This window comes from Chionomys nivalis, chromosome 1 (assembly GCF_950005125.1).
Source record: "Chionomys nivalis chromosome 1, mChiNiv1.1, whole genome shotgun sequence".
NCBI classification, from domain to species: Eukaryota; Metazoa; Chordata; class Mammalia; order Rodentia; family Cricetidae; genus Chionomys; species Chionomys nivalis.
Window position 1 is genome coordinate 94,935,216 of NC_080086.1, and position 22,404 is coordinate 94,957,619.

Below are 22,404 nucleotides of genomic sequence, written 5' to 3' on the forward strand. Positions count from 1 at the left end.
GCCGGGTTTTACAAGGAAGCAATCGGCCAGGAGGCGCCCAGTCAGGCCCACCGGACTAGGCGGGCGGTGACCACCGTGCCGCTGGCCGCCTAACCCCAGACATTCCGCTCCTGCCACACTGGAATGCTCAGACAGAGCTTCTTGTTGGCCTTTGGCGGCTCCAAGGCCCGGGTGGCAGGGCCTTCCAGGGGGCGGGGTGGGGCGGAGCCTCAGAAGCGGGACCTTTAAATTGACTGCCAAAGTGCGTCCCCATGCCAGCGCCTGACCTTGTGAGCCCAGGCCACCTCCCGACTCACAGACCCCAGCTCACAGACTCCGGCAGTTCTTCGAGCCCATCATGTTGCTCCCAGCCCCCGCGTGCCACCTCCAGGGACTTCTGCTGCTGCTCTGGCCGCTGCTGCTGTTGCTGCCCGCCGCCGCTCCTGGACCTTTGTCCCGCGCGACTGTCCGCCGACTGGGGACACGTATCCCCGGGGGCAGCCCGGGGCATCTCCCTGCTCTGACGACTCCCACCCGAGCGCCTTATTCTGGGGCCCGCGGTGCAGGTACAGCAGGGCAGACGGGATACCGCTTCGTAGGAGAGGGAGTCATAGCCCAAGCTGGAGGTGGGAAGAGAGGTGGGGATCCCCGGGACGCAGGCAGCATGCCGTCTTCATCGAATGCTTCTTCATTCTAGCACCCCAAACGGTGTGCTGAAGGAGGCATGCTCGCAATAATCCTATACAAAAACTAAGGGTCCGATAGCCAAGGGGCGGGGGTAGGAGTTGGGGGTGTCAGGTCATGTGCATGACCATGATAGCATCTGGTATCCTGAAATTCAAACTTTCTTGTGACTGGGAAGGGAGCATGGCGCACTTGTGGGAGTTCCAGTCAGGGAATAAGATGAGGGCTCCCAGCTCTACCTGGCTCGGATTTCTTGGGTAGGGAGAGCAAACCCTGTTTGTAGTTATTTGGAAATCTCCATCTATTTTGCATTCACTGTGTGAGCCTTTCTCCCTGGGGGCGGGGGTGAGGGGGGAGAAGAGTCTAGAAGGAAGGCAAGATCTGGAAGAAGAGAGACTTAGTGGAGGATGGGGGAGGCAGGGTGGAGCAGGACTAGGAAGGAAAACCAAACTTCCGTGTCCTGAAACTATATTGGTGCTTTACTTGGTTCTGCCCAAGACCCCAAGACCGAGTAATTTTGCTTACGCTTACTGGGCCCCCACTCCAACTCACGCTCTGCCAGATCGCCAAAGACACAGTCAGATCTGGTCTTCAATGAACAATTCCATTAATTTTGCTCTGAGGAGAGCAAATCTACACAGAGAAGCTGATAGGTGTCCTTCATGTATGTCCACAGCACACACAGGGACCCCAAGGCTTAGCATGGTGAAATAACCCAGAATCAGCATCAGATCCCCTAGGAAACTCGGAGCCCTATAAAGTCAAACAAGGGCTCCTTCCACTGTATAGCTTGCCAGGATCTCCATAACATCTACAGAAGGTTGTCTCTTCCTTACCCAAAGATCCAGCTCTAGTCTGTCTGGTCTTGAAAGAGGCTGTAGCAAATCCTGCTCCAGGTAACCAGGCTCATCTGGTCAATGATGCTGTCAGACCAATTTGCATGGTTTGTCCCCTCCTGTGACTTGCTGGATATGCCAACAATTGGCTCAGGAAACTCTTCCATCATCCATGATTTGTAATTCCAGATTTAAAACAACAAGAGCCAGCTACGTGGGTAGAGGAGAAAGACTTTTCTATGGAAATAAACATGACTTCTATTCTCCGCCCTGGGGGAATAGGACTGGGAGAAGGATGCTAGAATTTGCACATGGTGACCATGGCCCTTTATAATCTGGCCTGCAAACCTGATCTCAGACAGCAATCTCTTGATAAATGCCACATTCTACTCCTCCAAATCACTATAGCAACCAGGAATTAGTAAGCTTTACTGTTGGCTTTTACTGCTGACAAGACTGGCAAAGATGGGCGAAACTGTGGAATCTCTCCCTCTGTCTGTCTGTCTGTCTGTCTGTCTGTCTGTCTGTCTCTCGCTCTTTCTCACTCTCTCCCTCTCTCCCCTCTGTCTTACATAGCCCAGGCTGGCCTCAAACTCATTATGTAGCCAAGGATGACCTTGAACTTCTGCTGGGATTAGGGGGAACGTGCCATCTCACCATTGGTTTGGAGGGACACCAATTTGGGTTGTAAGTGCTGAGTTACAAGGCTTGCACCATAGTGGAAAGAAAAAGTATACAGACCTATATTCAGTTAAGATTTTCCACATGGATCCTCTTCCTTGCTCTTGATCCCTGAAAATCTTGAAGGAAATTGTGGAGCTGCTTAAAAAAGAGATTTGTAATTCCTCTTGACTTAAACAAATACATGACATATGGCTTCTTTTGGGTGGTGGCTCAAAGTCAACGTGCAAACGTTGGCTGGGCACATGAGATGATGTTGATTTTTGTGGTAGAAAACATTGCCTCAGTGGTAGCAGCTGCTATGTACTAGAAAGGCCTTGGGGCTAGGAGACAGGAGTCGTGGAGGCCAGGCTTACTCTACTGCTTATCAGGGTTTGCTCCCCTAAACCTCCACCAGATGTGTTTGAAGAAACGTCTGCACTACCCAATTCACAGAATCCTGTGTTAGCATTCTACGATGCCTACAGGTCTTTCAAAATAGGGTGTTGTTTTATTAGCACAGCACATACAGCAGATACAATTAAACCAAGAGGTTAAAATTCCGATTTCTGAAAACAAAACTGAAGGCTGTGTGTGGTGGCACATGCCTGTACTCCTCGGCATGTGGGAGGTGGAGACAGGAGGATCAAGGTCCTCCTTGGCATTGTAGTGAGTTGGAGGCCAAACTGGGATACTGGAGATCCTCTCGCAAAGAAACAATAAATAAGTAGGTAGATAGATAGATAGATAGATAGATAGATAGATAGATAGATAGAATGAAAGATGGATGGATGGATAGATAGATAGATAGATAGATAGATAGATAGATAGAATGAAAGATAGATAGATGGATGGATAGATGGATGGATGGATGGATGGATGGATGGATGGATGGATAGATGGATGGATAGATAGATAAATAGAAAGAAAGATGGATAGAAAGATAGATAGATAGATAGATGGATAGATAGATAGACAGATGGATAGATAGAAAGAAAGAAAGAAAGATAGATAGATAGATAGATAGATAGATAGATAGATAGATAGACAGACGGATAGATACATAAATAACTGAAGGGCTGGGGGATGTAGCTTGACGGTCGAGTATTGCCTAGTACACACAAGGTTCCAGGATTGGTCTCCAGCCCTCAAAATGAAACAAATAAAGCCCACCAATGACAGAGGCAAAAATCCCTCTTCCAGACAATGCCTTTCCTCTTAGAAATGACTTAGTCTAAATACTTTATTTTTTAAAATGTATTTCACTTGTTTTTCTGAGAGTACCTCACGGTATATCTTGAACTAGCCTTCCTCCTTGGCCTCCGAAGTGCTTTGAATATAGCTGACATCACCACTCACCGCTACTAATTTGCTTTGGAACTACATACTGACGGAGCAAATAGCATTAATCTGTCCTTTTATTAGGAAAGGAGGAGCCAGACAGACACCTCCTAAGGACCTCATTTCTACCTAGGGCTATGTTTTGTGTGTGTGTGTGTGTGTGTGTGTGCGCGCGCATGCGCGTGCGTGCATGTTTGTGCGTGTGGATTGAAAGTGAAGAATGGACTGAAAAAGAGATGTGCTAACTGGATCCTCTCCCATCTAGTCCTGGCAGTGACCTGGATTTGCGCGGCAAAGAGAGGGCTGTGCAAATCAAGTTAGAGGAAGCAATGTGGACTAGGAAAGAATAAATGGCGGTGAACGTGTGTTGAGTGACTGGAGGGCACGAGATGCCTTTGTGTAGAAAGGATGTCGGAGCTTTGAAGGGGAGGGTTCATCTTTCCTGCCATTGCAGCAGATGTGTAGGGCAGCAACAATTGAAAAGATGCAAAGAGAAGTGACTGGGAGAGTCTAGGGGAGGAGGAGAGATGCCAGGTCATAATCTGCGATCCTTAAAACAAGATACACTCCCAAAGATGGAAGGGCAGTAGCTGTGTGCTGTTATCCCATTGTCTCATTGAGACTCATATTTCAATGTGAATTCTCACTAGGGGATTCTGAAGGCCCAGTGTTTTCAACACTCAATGCAAGGATGGCTTCTGGGAAGAAAGCATGCAGTGATACTGCTGGGATTAGGGAATGCTACCAGACCTGGCTTCTCAGAATCCCAGAGTTCTCTGAGAGTGAGGTCTGTCTCATTTCTGATCGTGCTCTGACTGCTGCTCAGCCTTTTGTGTTCCTCACACCCTTCTTTGCAGGTGTTTGCAAGAGCAGGCCTTTGGACTTGGTGTTTATCATCGATAGTTCTCGTAGTGTCCGGCCTCTGGAATTCACCAAAGTGAAGACCTTTGTGGCCCGCATCATTGATACCCTGGACATTGGGGCAGCTGACACGAGGGTGGCTGTGGTGAATTATGCTAGCACTGTGAAGATAGAGTTCCAGCTCAACACCTACTCAAACAAGCAGGCCCTGAAACAGGCTGTGGCCCGGATCACACCCTTGTCAACAGGCACTATGTCAGGGCTGGCTATCCAGACAGCGATGGAGGAAGCCTTCACTGTGGAGGCAGGAGCTCGGGGGCCCATGTCTAACATCCCCAAGGTAGCTATCATTGTGACGGATGGGAGGCCCCAGGACCAGGTAAATGAGGTGGCTGCCAGGGCCCGGGCATCTGGTATTGAACTGTATGCTGTGGGTGTGGACAGGGCAGATATGGAGTCCCTCAAGATAATGGCTAGCAAGCCCCTGGAAGATCATGTGTTCTATGTGGAGACCTACGGAGTCATCGAGAAGCTTTCTGCTAGATTCCAGGAGACTTTCTGTGGTAAGTTGGTAAGTCTTAGCTTCCAACTAGCAAGGATGTTATAGTTCATACATTGTGTTCCTGGAAATTGATTTTGAAGGATTTATTTGTTTTTAAGTTGTGCGTATGTGTGTGGGTATGTGCACATGAGGCAAGAAGCCTCAAATCCCCTGGAGTTAGAGGCAGTTAAAGTCACCCCAGATGGGCAACGGGCACCAAACTTGGGCCTTCTGCAAGGGAAATATGTGCTCTTAACTACTGAGCCAACGTTCCAGCCCCCTGGAAAAAGCAGTATATTCATTTTTAGGGAGGAGGTAGAAATTTTATGGAAGAATTAAACACATGCAATGCTTTTTTGGGAGGTCTCACTCTCTTTTTTTAACCAACCTAAACACATGGTGTTGGTTTAGAAATACAAGGCTGTACTATATGTAACTCGGTTTGTTCTAAAACTTTCATGTTTGTATTAGACATGGTAAGTTCTGGAAATAACCAGGATAAACAATCCCGTTGCTCCCTGATGGGGTCAGAAATAAAACCCCAAACCCCAAACCCAAACACTCAAACTCAAGACATCTCTTCAGTGCTCTCTTCTCCACCGTTAACACTCCTCCCCTCCCCTCCAAATGTTTTCTTTAGCTTGACGTCTCCAGATTTAACACTGCCTCTCTTGTTCTCCCGCAGAAGCCAGAATGGTGTCTGCCCCTGGGAGGACCAGTGGGCTGGATCCCAATATCACTGTCCATGATTAAGTAATGAAAGTTCACTTTCGGATTTGACTCTTTATCTGCTTATTCTTTTGTGGAACAAATGGATTAGGGACGAGAAGGGTTGTGTTTTCTGATTCATTTAGATGCAAGGAACAGATTAAAAGTAAATAATTTTGTTTATCTTCTATTCTTCCTTTTGGATGGAGTTTGAATATGATCATGCTAATTTTATTAAAATTTCTTTTTTAGCATGAATTAATCAAATGCAACTGTATGAATCTATTCCATACTGGAAGCCTCTTTTTTTTTTTTTTTTTTTTTTTTTTTTTTTTTTTTTTATCAGGATGTGACCTGGGTGTGATGGTAATGCCTGTAACCCCAGAATTTGAGAGGTGGAGTTCAAGGCCAGCTTCAGATATATCCTGAGTTTGAGGTCACCATGCACATGATGAGATCATGTCAAAAAAAGAAAACAGAAATCTATTTTAAAAAACTTTAGAAAAATAGAATTATGGTTTGTGGGTGTCACAATCTAAAAATCATTTGGAGACAATCATTTGAAAGCCTCTGTGGGATGTTGAAATGAATGTGGACACTGCTCCAATTTAGGTGAATTCCTAAAAACGACACTTTGTGCCACGCACATTCTGTATCTATTCATACTGACCACCACATACCAAGTCAAGGAAACTGCTCCCAGCCTTCAGATACTACTATGGAGTTGGTGAAAAAGACAAGCAAGGGAGCCAGTGGCTACAGTTGCAAACATCAATGAGACTCTATATCTAAAGGAATGTGGAACTCAGATCATTGGTGGGTCGGGAGATGGTAGATGAAATCTTGGCGCATTGAGGTCATTCCTGGCTGAGATCCCCTTGCCTTCTGTGTCCCGGGACACTAGGCTTTCACAAGACACCACTGGCTATGCTGGCAACTACTTGGCATTTATTAGGCTCTAGAAAGAAAGTGCCCTTTTCTCTCTTTTCCCCCAGAAAACCCCCTTGAGCTGTGGGTGAGAGCTCTTCCATCAGGGCTCTGGTCTGTGGCTAGGTTGGGTCTTAAAGTTAGCAACTAGGGGTGGGCTCCAAGGCTGTAAAGTGGGGAGTGAGTGGCAATCTTTCCCTCACTTACAAAAGACCTGCTTGTTCTGGGGGCAGCAAGGCGGGCGGGGGGGGGGGTGTCCTCTCTGGAAAAAACGGCTGAGGAACAGTTTGTTGTAGTCAACGGGCTGGAAAGATTATTGCATGAAAAGGCGTTCCTTGGGAAAATATTAGCCTTGTCCTATTGCCAAGGGCACTGGAGGCTGCGTTACCTGCTACAGGAGTGTTAGTCTCCTCTAACAGGCCTTGGCTTTATAGAAATGACTAAATTCATTGATTCATCTTTTAAAACATGTCACTGGGCGTGTGTGTGTGTGTGTATGTGTGTGTGTGGTCATTCCAATGAGATATAAATGTTTCCAGGAGCAAGAAGGTGGAGATATGATTTAGCTGACATAATCTTATACCTTTCTTTTTTAAAAAAATATTTATTTATTTATTTATTTATTTATTATGTATACAATATTCTGTCTGTGTGTATGTCTGCAGGCCAGAAGAGGGCACTAGATCTCATTACAGATGGTTGTGAGCCACCATGTGGTTGCTGGGAATTGAACTCAGGACCTTTGGAAGAGCAGGCAATGCTCTTAACCGCTGAGCCATCTCTCCAATCCCTCTTATACCTTTCTTTTTATCTCTTTGTGTTTATAATTTAAATCCATCATCTTTGAAGCTACTAAGAAGCCAAGTAGATATCTGGGCATTGGCCATGTGATGGGCATGCAGAAGGAGGCTGTTGGCTGGATGGCCTTGAACCATTTGCGTGCTCAAGCAGATCCACTGCCCAAGTGTGAGTTAGTTCCAGGCTGATAGGCATGCTTGTGTTCCAGTGCCCTTTAGGCACAAAATGTGGAACTGTTGCAAGCAAGGTCCCAGCTACGCAGGACTCTTGAAGGTACGTTATTATTCTCCACAGCTCTTATGGTCGAGAGGCAGGAATCTGTCTCATGGGTATTCAATTTGGCCAAATAAAACATCAAGTTGCCTGATTGTTTGATTCCAGCAACTCCAAATTCAGAACGTCCTTTCTCTTTTGAGAGATGGTATAGCCAGATCTATAATTCTAAATTTACAGCATCTCAAATCAAATATTTAATGCTCTCCCATGCCCCGTTTTAAATAGTGAAGTCAAAATGGAGTCTGAAAGAAACCTAGAGGCAGAAGGAAGTGACTAAAAAGATCCTTTGGTATCGACGTAACTGCTGTGCCTGTTCTTTGCCTAGCTCTGGACCCGTGTGTGCTTGGCACACACCAGTGTCAGCATGTGTGCATCAGTGATGGTGACGGCAGGCACCATTGTGAGTGCAGCCAAGGGTACACCTTGAACGCCGACCGGAAAACATGTTCAGGTGAGGCTTCCTTAGGGCGCAGTGGTGGAACAGGAGCTCTCTGATGCCTCTTCTCCAGGGGTGGGGTCTGTCTGAGCCTTTTACTTCAACCTCTTTTTTCCCGGGTGCCTGGACTTAGCACCGCTCAGCAGCTTTTCTTGATAGAGAACATGATATAAAAGTGAGAACCTACTCAGGGCAGTCTAGCCTAGCACAGGCCTTGGCTATTTTCTTTCTTTCTTTCTTTCTTTCTTTCTTTCTTTCTTTCTTTCTTTCTTTCTTTCTTTCTTTCTTCTTTCTTTCTTTCCTTCTTTCTTTCTCTTGTTTTTTGTTTTGTTTTGTGTTTTTGTTTTTCGAGACAAGGTTTCTCTGTGTAGCTTTGATTTCTGTCTTGGAACTAGCTCTTGTAAACCAGGCTGTCCTCGAACTCACAGAGATTCCTGTGCCTCTGCTTCCTGAGTGCTGGGATTAAAGGCATGTGCCAGCACCTTCCAGTTTGTTACTATTCTTAAAAAAAAAAATTAAGCCAGGCAGTAGTGGCACACAACAGGGCTACACAGAGAAACCCTGTCTCGAAAAAAACAAAAATCAAAACCAAACCAACCAACTAAACAAACAAACAAATAAAATAAAGTAAATTTAAATATATTTGTGTCCTTGTGTGGGTATGTGTGTGTGAGCGCAGGTACGCGAGGGTCTCCAGGAGCTGGAGTTACAGGTGGTGAGCCACTGCCTGTGCTGTTAGAAAGCAAATTTAGATTCTCTGCAAAAGCTGTATGCCTCCTTAAACACTGAGCTGTCTCTTCAGCCCCTTCTTTTTCTAAAAATTAATATTTTAGATTAGTATGCAGATAGGTTTTATCATGGTATTCTCATATGTTTGTCATTACATTTGGCTTTCATTCTCCTCAGCACTGCCTCTCCTCCCGGTTCAACACCCTTTCTGTTTCCCTAGGACACTCGTCCCATTCCCTCTCTCTGCTTCTCACCTCCCTCAAGATCTCTTCCTTTTCTCCCATGAACCCTTCGAGTTCTGTGATGTACAAACACACACATTTAATTTTAGTAGATTCCTCATGAGAGAAAAGATGCGATATCTTTCTGAATCTTTTTTTTCTCTTGCTTAACATAGTAATTTACAGTTGCATCCATTTTCCTGCAAAATTCCTGTTTTAAGTTTTCCTTACGTCTGTATAAGATCCCATTGTGCGTCTGCACCACGTTTTCTTTTATCTGTCCATCTGCTGATGAACATTTTGGTGGGTTCCATTTCCTGGCTTCTGTGAACAGCTGTAAATGTGGTTGTGTTGTGTTGACTTAAGGTCCTTACTCTGCTCGTTCTTTTCTTTGTTATCAGTCTTAAAGAAGACACCAATAAAAGGAATGGTGAGAAAGAAAGGATCCAAAACTCTTTACATGTTTTCCTTTTATTTTATTTATTATTATTTTTTTGAGATAGGGTTTCTTTATGTAACCCTGGCTGTCAAGGATTCACTTTGTAAACCAGGCTGGCCTCGAACTCACAGAGATCTGCCTGCCTCAACTTCCCAATCCTGGGATTAAAGGCATGCACAACCACCACCCTCTATTTTTCCAAATTTATATGCTAATTTATAAATTTATTTGAGTGTTACACACACAGACACAGGCATGCATGTACATCACCTTCATGCAGTGCCTGGAGAGGCCAGAAGAGGGTACCGGCTCTCTTGGTACTGGAGTTATAGACAGTTGTGAGCTGCCATTGGATGCTGGGAGTTGAACTTGGGTCCTTGGAAGCACAGCCGGTCTTCTTAGTCAGTGAACCAAGTCTTCAGCCCTGGGATCCAAAACTCTTGATACTTTTGGAGATTTGACCCCTTTTTCTGGGTTTTATTTCATTAGCCACAAGCATCCCATTTTTTCTCTAGGACAGTACACACTCATGGACACTGGAAGTGGAGAGAAAGGCTGAAGGCCATGCTCAGTGGTATCTAAGTACCACATAGAGTCAATGATGAACAGGAATTAACCTTTTTACCCTTCTTTAATCGTAGGAGAATCTTTGTGAAGAAAACAGACATCATTTAGTTCAAACTGCTAATTTTATAGTTAAGAAAATTGAGATTCAAAAAAGGAAAGAGGTATATGTATCAGTGGGTCTGTTGGAGAAGGAACAGGACCAGAGAGTAGGATCCAAATTCCATCAATGCCTGTGCTCACTCCCTCTGTTAGTGTGTGTGTGTGTGTGTGTGTGTGTGTGTGTGTGAGAGAGAGAGAGAGAGAGAGAGAGAGAGAGAGAGAGAGAGAGAGAGAGAGACAGTGTGACTGCTAAGGGTTTGCTCGCCTCATTCTTTCCATGTGTCCACATCTGCCATACTCATCTCTTGACAGCTATTGATAAGTGTGCCCTCAACACTCACAGATGCGAACAGATCTGTGTGAACGACAGAAACGGCTCCTACCACTGCGAGTGCTACGAAGGTTACACCTTGAATGCAGACAGAGCCACGTGTGCAGGTGAGTGGGCTGTGCACACGTTCACCTGTCACCGCGCCCAGTGTTGAAGGGGAAGCCTACGGCTGGAAATTGACCAGTTTTCATTTTAGCCACCCTGGGGATTTTCTGTTTCTTTTCTTTTTTTCTTTTTCTGTTTTTTCTCAGGCTGTCCTGGAACTCAGATATCCGCCTACCACCACTGCTCTGAAGGGCTGGAATTAAAAGTGTACACCACCTCTGCCCAGCTGTATAGTCTGTATAAAAAATCAGGGAGGGAGGGAAGGGGAATGGGAGGGAGGGAGAGAGAGAGAGAGAGAGAGAGAGAGAGAGAGAGAGAGAGAGAGAGAGAGAGAGAGAACTCTATAGTGGGGAACCTGGCCAATACCTTATCAAGTAATGAGAGATCAACATCACTAGAGATGACCTCATTGCTCTGGCAGTGAGGGCTGCAGAATCACGGAGTCAGGATGAGTTAACCAGGAAGCAGATTCTGGAGACCAGCATGGGGTGCAGATCTAGCTTGATTTGGAAGTTCACTTGCACATATACATATATCATCCAATCAGCTAAGAACACATCGTGCTATTACCCAATGATCTCGAACAGCATGTAGCCAGCATCATGGGAGGGTGTACACAAGAAACAGCGTGTCCTGGCAGTGTGTAGTGGACAATGGGCAGGGAGCAGGTAACATTCTGGGCTTGGTGCCATTCTGTGGGTCTTCAATGTGCCCGGATCCCAGTATGTGTCCTCTAGGGTACTAGAGACCCTGCTCAGAGCAGCAGGGACCGTTGGCACTTCTCAGGTTCCCTGTCTTTTAGACACCAGCTGGACAGCAACTGTCCCCTCCCTCCCTGACAGTCTCACCTGATGTGGCAGCACAACTGGCGTATTCTTGCTAAAACTTTAGAAGCATGAGGAAACCTCAGACAGACCCAGAGGGAGAGAGTCTTAGTCCGCCATGTTTTCCGGTTCTTTTCAAATGTGTCAAAGTCATAAAAACAAAGGTAGACCAATGAAATGTCTCAGTATATGACAACTTCATGTCATGTGGGATCTTGGATTGGATCCTGGACCAGAAAATGGACATTAGGAAAGAATTGGGAACATCTGAATATTGAGTGAAGATTAATCATCCTGTATCGGTGATTTTGGTTATCATAGTAGACTTATCTCAATTATTGGCATTTGGGAATAGAGGAAGTAAGTTTTTAAAAAAGCCTAAACTTGCCTTAAAAATGAAAATTTAAAAGTTAAAAAAATAGATTAAAGCTGAATATGTTAGCTCATGGCTATCACCCCAGCACTCGGGTAGCAGAGGCAGGAGGGTCACTGTAAACTCCAGGTCTTCTTGGGCTGTAGATGAGACTCTGTCTCAATCTTCCCCCACCAAAATAGTCTTAAATATGTCAATACAAGTCTCTTCCCTTCTTTCTGGGTGTCGTGATCAATGACAGCAATTCCGGTGTTCAAGAGGCTAAAGATTAGCCAGGCAGTGGTGGTGCATACCTTTGGTTCCAGCACTTGGGAGGCAGAGGCAGGCAGTTCTCTGTGAGTTCGAGGCCAGCCTGGTCTACTGAGCAAGCTCCAGGACAGGCTCCAAAGCCACACAGGGAAACCCTGTCTTGGGGAAAAAAGCTGAAGATTTCGTGCCAGCTTTGGCTACATAGTAAGACCCTGTTGCAAAAACAAAAAATGTACCTTTACTGTATACCTGCCTTTCTGTCGTATATCTATATTTATCTGTATTTATTCTGTATGTGTATTCTGTATTTATTTATCTACCTACCTATTGCCTGTTCATCTCTTTCTCACAGGTAAGTACACTGAATAAAGAATTGGGTTCCAGACTCTCATTCCACCCTAAATTAGTTGGTCTCCTGGGTCTCTTGTACCTTATTTATGACACAAATGTTAAAATAGAATTTCTCCAAACTCTAATTTTCCCTACTCCTGGATCTAGTGCAATTAGCTGCATAATTGACTGGTCTATTTCTGGGTTGGAATAAGTACAATAAACCTAAAAGGAATGCATTAAGTATTAATGAGATGCTTGGGTTATAAAAAACTCAACACTGATGATATTGAAAGAAGACCTGAGTATAACGTCGGAGAATAATTATCATGTGTGAAGGATCTTATTAACTCTGCTAATTTCTTGTTAGAGCAAACAATGCTGACAGTTTTGCCTAACTTCCAGCCAGCTTCCCTCTCCTATATTTCAAGCTGTTTTAAAGCAAGCATGTTTCTGTCTCTGGGTACTGAAAGACTCTTTGACTTTTAATTTTAAAATTCCCCTCTTGCACGCTCTTCTGGCAGCTCAGGATAAATGTGCTTTGGGTACACACGGCTGCCAGCACATTTGTGTGAACGATGGAGCCGGGTCCCATCACTGTGAATGCTTTGAGGGCTACGCTCTGAATACAGATAAGAAAACATGTTCAGGTAAGGTCCATTCCACAAACCCTTCCCTGCTTGACTCTTTCTATGGTGGTGAAATGAACCTGCCATTTGCAGGGAGAGAGGTTCTTGGGGGGAACTTAAAGACCCAGGCTCAGGCATCTGGCCAGCTTACATGCTTAGAAGCATGTTGCCCGGGGGGTTGGTGAGCTCATTGGCTTTTCCAAACATAATAACTTCAGAAAATTACTGGGAAATGGGTAGGGAATGGGGGATATGAGAAACGCTAATGATATATGGGGTCCCCATCCAGGAAAAAATTTAGAACCCTGTACACTGGGGCCTTTTTAAGCAAACAGAGGAAGTCAGCTGGACAGTAATTATTTGCTGTGATAGGCTGCACTGATCTTTTTCCAGTTAAAACTTGGCCCCAGGGACTTTACTGTAGTGTTGATCTTTAAGCTGGATTCTTTTAGCAAAGGAGACTTTGTGAAGGGTTGACTTAGACCCACACAGGCCTTCCAAGGTGTTGGAAGCGGGAACATTCTTGACTGTTTCTAGCTGATCAATCTTCAGTGACTCAGGCCTTGTGACTTGGCTAACGAGCCCCTGCCGGGACCATTAATCCTCATTAATTTGATTTAGGTTCGCTGGTGGAACAGGGCGGCATTTGTACACATCAAAGCTGTCCACTGGAGAGGCATTTCTTGCTCTCGAGGTGCTGCTGAGTTTGGCACATTAGCGCTTTCAGAACTGTTCCATCTGCTCCTCTTCCTCGGGGAACTAGATGTGGTGGGATCTCGTCAAGATAAATGAAGGGACGCGGCACATCGCTGGCTCTCTTGATTTTGTGCTTTTTTTTTAATTTTTATTTTTGTTTCTGTGAGATCGTGATTCCTGCACCCCCAGCTGACCTAAACCTCACTGTGAAGCCCAGCTTGCCTCAATTTGCAGTAACCCTAAGTGCTGGGTTACCGTGTGTTGAGTGTATGGGTACCCCATGCCTGGCTCTTCCCCTCTTTAAGAAATGAAATCAGACTTGGCTTCTAATCCCAGCCACTACGGAGATGGGAGCAGGAGTACTACGGTCAATCAGTACAAGACAAGAAACAAGAACAGGGCTTTGGCCCTTGTAACGGCAGAGAAAGAATCTGTGTCTGTCTGGAGTCTTTCTGGGTCCAATAAACTCTTTTCACTTGTCCTAGGCCATTGGACATAGGACCCACAGTGTGGTGCCTCCTCTCTTCCCCACTCAAGTTTGGGCATGCTACCTTTATCTTTGAAATGCTATTTATGTGATAAGCAGAGCACTTCAGGATTTAATTGAATATATCATCATTCATCTTATTAAGTTATTGTTTTTCTTTTTCCCTATGAGAAAGAGAGAGAGGAAGGGAGGAAAGAAGATAGATAGATGATAGATAGATAGATGATAGATAGATAGATAATAGATAGATGATAGATAGATAGATGATAGATAGATGATAGATAGATAGATAGAGATAAATAGATGATAGATAGATGATAGATAGATAGATAGATGATAGATAGATGATAGATAGATGATAGATAGATAGATAGATAGATAGATAGATAGATAGATAGATAGATAGATAGATAGAACATTACTGTTCAGGTTACCAGTGTTTTTTGTTCCACCTTGTAAGGTATCAGTGGTTGGTCTTTACAGTCCTTTGTGTGTGTGTGTATGTGTGTAGCATCAAACTTAGCTCTACAGACAATGATGTCTGAATTAGTGATTTCCTTCATGACTGTGACAAAATACCCAACCCAAGCACCTGAAGGCAGGAAAAGAAGGAAGGAAGGAAGGAAAGAAGGAAGGAAGGAAGGGAGGGAGGGAGGGAGGGAGATAGGGAGGGAGGGAGGGAGATAGGGAGGGAGGGAGGGTTTATTCTCTCCACAGTTGGAGGGTGTAGTCCATAATGTCGGGGAGGCCACAGCAGCAGGAGCTTGAAGCTGCTGGTCCCCCTGGAGCTGATAGTTAGGGAGCAGAGAGAGATGAAAGCTGGTGCCCAGTCAGCCTTCTTTTTTTTTTTTTTTTTCAGTTTAGTTCTGGACACCAGCCCATGGGAACAGTATCACCCATATCTCTAGTGACTCCTCTTATCTCAGTTAGCACTCTTTATAAACTCCTTCACAGATGTGACTCCAGGGATTCTAGATTCAGTCAAGCTGACTCTCAGGGTTATCCACCACAGGCTTCCTAGTTGATTATTTTTGTTGATGATCTATTATAAACAGCATTGATAGGTTTCAGAAATGCCTGTGGTAAGCTCTGTACCACCATTAAGACTCAGTGCCCTCCAGTATATTGGGAAGGAGAGAAGAGGAGTCCCCTCAGACAGCAGCCAGAGAGTGAAGGGGAAGGAACAGCCAGGAGTAGCATGGGGAGGAAAGCTGTTCCTTCTTCCTGGAACACAGGAATCCGGGTGACAACTCAAGGCTTCACTCTCAGTGCTGACTGGGACCAACAAAGCTGTGTATTCCAGAAATTTGTGTTTAGGGTTCTATTTAACTAACAGGTAAACATTTTCTTTCCTGCATGATTTGGGTCAGTCCGAGACAAGTGTGCGCTGGGCACTCATGGCTGCCAGCAAATCTGTGTGAGCGATGGAGCGGCATCCTACCACTGTGATTGTTTCCCTGGCTACACCTTGAATGATGACAAGAAGACGTGCTCAGGTGAAGAGGGGTCCTCTAAGTAGATTTCGTTTTAGGAAAATCAATCTAGGAGGAACCACTTTTTTTTTTAATTTATCATATTGAGTTGCTGTCCTCTTCTGCTACACAGTCTACTTTCTATAATTTGATCCCATTTTCTTCTCTCATTTTTCTTTCTAATTAATGTCTCAGTTTGCTTTTTATTGCTATTGTGATAAATTATGCATAACAGCAAATTTACTAGTCTGACCGTTTTCAAGTGTTCCGTGTCAATGGTCACCATGGTTCATCTTCAGAGTCTTCCACCCTCCTGTCTAATGCTCTGCAGTCACGGGAGAGTGACTGGGGACTTGCCAGTTTCCCTCAGTGCAGTGGGGGCTTTGATAGGCATCCTTAGATCAATTTAGGGGAGCACTGACTGCCCCTTTCACAGTCTTGCAGTGCAGTCTGCATTGAGTTCTTTCCACTTGTTTACATTGTCTTTAATTTCTTCCAACAGTGTTTTGTAATTTTCAGTGTACAAGCCATATACCTGAAAACATTCCTAAGTGTTTCATTCGTTTTTTATTTTATTGTGAACGGATCTCTGTTGGAGGAGGCCGCTTGCTTGTTTACCAACTGCTCAGCCCCAAAATAATCACACAAAAACTGTATTCATTAAACCACTGCTTGGCCCATTAGCTCTAGCTTCTTATTGGGTAACTCTTACATATTAATTTAACCAATTTTTGTTAATCTATGTATCACCATGAGGCTGTGGCTTACTGGCTAAAGTTTCAGCATCTGTCTCCAGTGGGGCTACATGACTTCTCTACGTCTCCGCCTCCTTTCTCCCAGCATTCAGCTTAGTGCCTCCCAGCTCTATTTCCCTACAGCTCTGCTATAGGCCCAAAGCAGTTCCTTTATTAACCAATGATATTCACAACATACAGAAGGGAATCCCACATCAGATCTCTCTCTCTCTCAACTTTCAATTTTGCTATACCAGTGCTCTGGAATTTTCTAAGGGGTGTTTATAGTAAGAATATCCCATTGAGCATGTGGCTTCATAGATCTTAGTGCCTGTTAAGCAAGAACACTGGGCCAACTGTCCATCTTATACTCTGTACAGAGATGATTGGCTGATTTTGGCAGATACTTTCTGGCCAAGTATGGGCAGGAGGATCAGTAGCTCAAGCCAGCGTGGGCTGTCTGAGCTCTCTGAGACTCTGCTTCAAAAATTAAACAGGAGATGGCTGAGGGAAAATGAAGATGTGGGTTCAGATCCCAGGCACCCACTAAAGAGGCAGGTGTGGAAGTACATGCCTGTAATCCCAGAATTCTGTGGGCTTGCTCACCAATCAGTGAACTCCAGGTTCAGTAAGAGCATCTGTCTCAAAATACAAGGGAGGCAGTGATAAAAAAAGACACTTGATCCCTGCACAAGCGTGTGCTCACGTACTTCAGGTTATCTAGGTTGACCACAAATATAGCTCTGAATTAAATTTTAAACTCCATAGTATGTAAAGGTAAAAAAATTATACTTCTCAATTCAAATCATTTGATAGAATAGCAGTCCTTTGTAGGAAATCAGGAGTGACCTAGTTTTAATCTTTGAAGTATTTTGGTTGTATAGATAGATAACTGTTCTCATGTCCATGGCTTAAGAGAACCAGTAGGATAGGAAGACTGTAAGACTGTCTTCTTTCTTTTTTCTTTCTTTCTTTCTTTCTTTCTTTCTTTCTTTCTTTCTTTCTTTCTTTCTTTCTTTCTCTCTCTCTCTCTCTCTCTCTCTCCCTCCCTCCCTCCCTCCCTCCCTCCCTCCCTCCCTCCCTCCCTCCCTCCCTCCCTCCCTCCTTCCTTCCTTCCTTCCTTCCTTCCTTCCTTCCTTAGACAGGATTTCTCCATGTACCCATATTGGGTGTCCTGAAACTCACAGAGGTTCCCCTGTCTCTACTTCCTGAGTGCTGGGATTAAAGGCGTGCATCACTACCTTGTGACTGTCTTGTTTCTTTGTCTCTGGCTTCACCAACTACCTTTAAAAGCTTTGTACCACAGCTGAATTCAGACAATGACAAAAGCATGAAGAAAAATACAATGAACTCTCATATAAGCCTAACCCAGTTTTGACAAATATAAACATTTCCCCAACGTTTCCTGAGTCTTTGGTGAAATTAACTTTAGCAAATATTTTCTCTTTCCTATTTGCTTTTAGAGGATTTTACCTCCTGAAAGATGCTTTTACATAGGTGGCAATGTTGAAGTGAATTATAGATTTCCTGATTTCTATTATTCCTTTGTTTTGCCTCTCATGCTAGGCAGGTGTTTTCCACCCCGACCCCTACTTCATTGTAATCACTGGTTAGCTGTAACATTTTGTGTGTTGTCATTGTCTTCAGACATTGAGGAAGCACGAAGCCTCATTTCCATAGAAGATGCTTGTGGCTGTGAAGCCACTCTGACATTCCAGGAGAAGGTCAGCTCCCATCTCCAGAAGCTGAACACCAAACATATCCTTTCTGGAAGGTTTTCTTCCTCTTTCTCCTCCCCTTCTTCTTCTTCTTCTTCTTCTTCTTCTTCTTCTTCTTCTTCTTCTTCTTCTTCTTCTTCTTCTTCTTCTTCTTCTTCTCCTTCTCCTTCTCCTTCTCCTTCTCCTTCTCCTCCTCCTCCTCCTCCTCCTCCTCCTCCTCCTCCTCCTCCTCCTTCTCCTTCTCCTTCTCCTTCTTTTTCTTCTCCTCCTCCTCCGCCTCCTCCTCCGCCTCCTCCTCCTCCTTCTCCTTCTTCTTCTTCTTCCCCTCTTCCTCCCCTTTCTCCCTTTTCTCCTTCTCATTCTTCTCCTCCTCCTTCTTCTCTTCCTCCTCCTCCTTCTCCCCTTTCCCTTCTCCTTCTTCTTTCTTTTTTTGAGACAAGGTCTCATATAGTCACGGATAGCTTCAAACTTGCTATGTAGATGAAGATGGCCTAAAACTTCTGGTCCTGCTTCTGGTCCTACAAGAGCTAGTTACATTCCAGGACAGGCCCCAAAGCCACAGAGAAACCCTGTCTTGAAAAAACAACAACAACAACAAAAAGAATTCAGAGTTCTTTTTCAATGGCACAATAGATCATTTTTATTCATTCAACAGTTTTTTTGTTTTTTTCTTTCTTTTTTATTATTACCTAAAAAAATACCAATCCAAATAATTCCCACTCTCTCCCCTCCTCTCAGTCCCCTCCCTTTCCCAGCACAGACCCTCCCCCCAACCCCTCCAACCCTAAGGGAGTGCAATGCACCCCACCCTCTGGAAAGTCCAAGGCCTTCCCTACTACATCTAGGTTGAGCAAGGTTTACATCCAGAGAATAGGATCCCATGAAGCTGCCATATGCAGTAGAGGCACATCCCAGTGTCACCATCACTGGCCCCTTGTGTCAACTCCCTTCAGAGGGGCTTGTTGTTCCCACGCTCATTCACTCCCAGTCCAGGTGGAGTTGGTGAGCTCCCATTAGCTCAAGCAAACTGTCTCAGTAGATGGCCCACTCATGGTCTTGAATTCCTTGCTCATACTCTCACTCCCTCCACTCTTCAACCAGTTGGAGCTCATTCCAGTGCTCCGATGTGGGTCATTGCCTCTCTTCCCATCTGTTGTTGGATGAAGGTTCTATGGTGATATTTAATATAATCATCAGTCTGGCTACAGGGTAAGGTCAGTTCAGACACCCTCTCCTCTATTGCTTAGGGTCTTAGCTGGGGTCATCCCTGTGGGTTCTTGGGCATTTTTCTAGAGCCAGGTTTCTTGCTAACTCCATAATGGCTCCCTCAATCAAGATATCTCCTTCCTTACTCTCATATCTGTCCTTCCTCCATCTTGACTATCCCATTCCCTCAAGTTCTCCTCAACCCCCCATTCTCCCTTCCCTTCTATTCCCTGACCCCTGCTCCCAAATTTTTGTCTGATTCTAATTTCCAGGTGGGTCTGTGTATGTTTTTCTTTGGGTTCACCTTATTACTTAGTTTCTCTAGGATCCTGAGGTATAGGCTCGTTGCCCTTTGTTTATGACTAGTATCCACTTATGAGTGAGTACATACCGTATTCGTTTTTTTGGGTCTGGGTTACCTCACTCAGGATAATGTTTTCAACATTTAAATGTAAAAACTGCATATTTCTTTCCCTAGTGCTTTTTTTTTCAGGGTTTCCCATGTAGCAATGTAATAACAGTCCTGGCTGTCCTGGAACTCACTCTATAGACTAGGCTGGCCTTGAATTTATGCAGATCTGCCTGCCTCTGCCTTCCAAGTGCTGGGATTAAAGGCTTGTGCTACCACTGCCCAGCTCCTTAGTGCTTTTTTTTTTGAAGTTTTATAATTATATTTAAATATAATTATATGCACAGAAAACTCAGCAGTACATTTAACCCAGTTTAGTGGCGAGTTCTTTGGCCTTTGCCTTTTCCAGCTTGGCAATTCGAGCCACAGATTTAGGACCCAGGACGTTGCCTCCCCAGTGGCGGCGGATCTCATCATATCTGTCGTTGTAATTGGTCCTAATAGCTTCCACCAGCTTGGCCAGAGCACCCTTGTCTTCCGAGTTAACCTGTGTGAAGGCAACAGTGGTGCACGTCTTCCTGTGGACCAGCCGTCCCAGCCTGGCCTTTCCCTTGATGATGCAGTAGGGGACCCCCATCTTGCGACACAGGGCAGGCAGGAAGACCACCAGCTCAATGGGGTCTACGTCGTGGGCAATCACCATCAGCTGAGCCTTCTTGTTCTCTACCAAAGTGGTGACTGTATTGACGCCCGCTCGAAGGACAGGTGGTCTCTTGGTTGGGACATTTTGCCGGCAGCTTTCTTCTCAGCACGAGCCAGCAGCCTCTGCTTCTTTTCCTGCTTGGTCTCTGGCCTGTACTTGTGGGCAAGTTTAAGCAACTGGGTAGCTGTTTGCCGGTCCAGGGCCTGGGTGAACTGGTTAATGGCAGGAGGAACTTTGAGGCGCTTATAGAGGATGGCCCTCTGCTGCTGCAGCCTGATGTAGCGGGGCCATTTGACGAAGCGTGTGAGATCTCTCTTGGACTGGATGTCCTGCCCAATGCCGAAGTTCTTAGGCCTCTTCTCAAACAAAGGATTCACCACCTTCTTCGCCTCCTGCTTCTTCACAACGGCGGGGGCCCGGGCCACCTTCTTCCCCTTGGCCTTCTTTCCCTTGGGCATCTTGCCGGGCTGGAGGAGAGAGCTCCCTAGTGCTTTTTAACAGCAATTTATGTGCCTAATTGAGCTCTTATGTAACAGAGCAACTAAGTATGATTCCTTAAAGTAACTTTTTTTATTTTTTAATTTAATTTTTATCTCATGTGTGTTGGTGTTTTGCCTCTTTCTATATCTGTGTGAAGGTGCCAAATCCTCTGGAACTGGAGTTATAGACGGTTATGAGCTGTTGTGTGGGTGCTGGGAATTGAACTTGGGTCCTCTGGAAGAGCAGCTAGTGCTCTTAATTGCAGAGTCATCTCTCCAGCCCATTTAAAAGTAACTCTTAGCTCAAAATCTTCCTATGTCCAGAAAAAAAAAATCAGTCGATTTATTGGATGATGAACCTCAGACGACACATGGTTATACAATTTGGTAAGCCAAGATGTCAAGAAATGGTTTTCAAAACGTAACACGACACTGTCTCATAAATTTCAAAATTAGTACTCCGAGCACTAGCTCTGGAAAAGAACTTTATCTCAGCATCGCTCAACGTAATAACTCTATTCCCATATACCTCAGAGGAATGGAATTCAGACTGGGGGGTAGGCATGACCTAGGAGTCAGACTTTGAAGGAGGTATGGACAGCATGGCGGAATCAGCTTCCACATGTGTACGATGGTTTTGTCCTTCGCCAGTGTTCGCTCTTCCCAGAGTAGTATTGCCGTTCTCCTCACCACACGGGGAAGAAATCTTTCTCTGGTCTCATCTATTGAAGGTTTTTCAGTAATGTAAAATCTAGAAACGTAAAATCTCCAGAGAGCCAAACCAAGGGATAGCTCAACAATTCCTTTAAATCAAGACTTCATAAGCATTACTCTCCACAGAGAGATATTGTTCCAATTCAGTTTTGGGTGAGAAAAAAAAAGAATTGAAGATCTCTGCAGGAGTGTAGTTTCGTGATGAATTTTTGAATTTTAGATTAGGCTTTGATGAGACAATCATTCTGTTCACTTACAGTGGGACATAGTTTTCTTTTGTGTGGAAGTGTTTGAAAGCACGCTTATATTTTCTAACGTGTTAAACATAAATCACTTTGGCCTTAACGTCTAGCCACTTGACAACATTTTGAAGAAGTTGCAAGTTAACTGAATATGGACAAGTACATCGTCAAACTGCTCAGAAATTCTTGCCTGGAAATGGGGAGGGCTTAGTACCTGCAATATGTATTCTTTAATACACTATGTACGACGTTCCTGCTAAGAATCTGCCACTGTAAATGCTTGGCTGTTATTCAGTAAACAGTATGAGGGTTTCCTGGAGGATCAGTTTTCAAGGAAATAAATGTGCAGACCTTTAAAAAGAGCTTTAATGCCTCTAAGCTATGACTGTGAAATCATTAATAAGATGAAAAGTGAAAAATTCAATGTTTTGTTATTGACTGATTGAGCCTTATAAGTTTTAAATGTTTATATTAACAAGGTGAGCATATTCACAAAACCTTGTCTCTTTTCTCTTGGTCATATTTATAATACAAATCAGCCTTACTATTGAGAGTGCAAATTTTATGAATATATAAAGCATTCAAATAATTAAACTGAGATGAATATATTTAGAGTTGTTTAATAATTTTGGTTTTTTTTTGCTGAAATGTTATTGAAGGG

At 44.4% G+C, this 22,404-nt stretch overlaps 1 protein-coding gene and 1 pseudogene across 1 annotated transcript; one reads left to right on the forward strand and one right to left on the reverse strand.

Annotated features, from left to right (window-relative positions):
- The first annotated feature begins 337 nt into the window (after positions 1-337).
- Positions 338-21,892, forward strand: Matn3 (matrilin 3). Its single transcript, XM_057779275.1, has 8 exons — positions 338-545; positions 4,358-4,924; positions 7,937-8,062; positions 10,415-10,540; positions 12,839-12,964; positions 15,497-15,622; positions 17,980-18,090; positions 21,858-21,892. Exons 1-8 carry the CDS (start codon positions 338-340, stop codon positions 21,890-21,892), a joined length of 1,425 nt encoding a protein of 474 aa, XP_057635258.1.
- LOC130880308 (60S ribosomal protein L7a-like) lies at positions 19,955-20,766 on the reverse strand (annotated as a pseudogene).
- Positions 21,893-22,404: the final 512 nt, after the last annotated feature.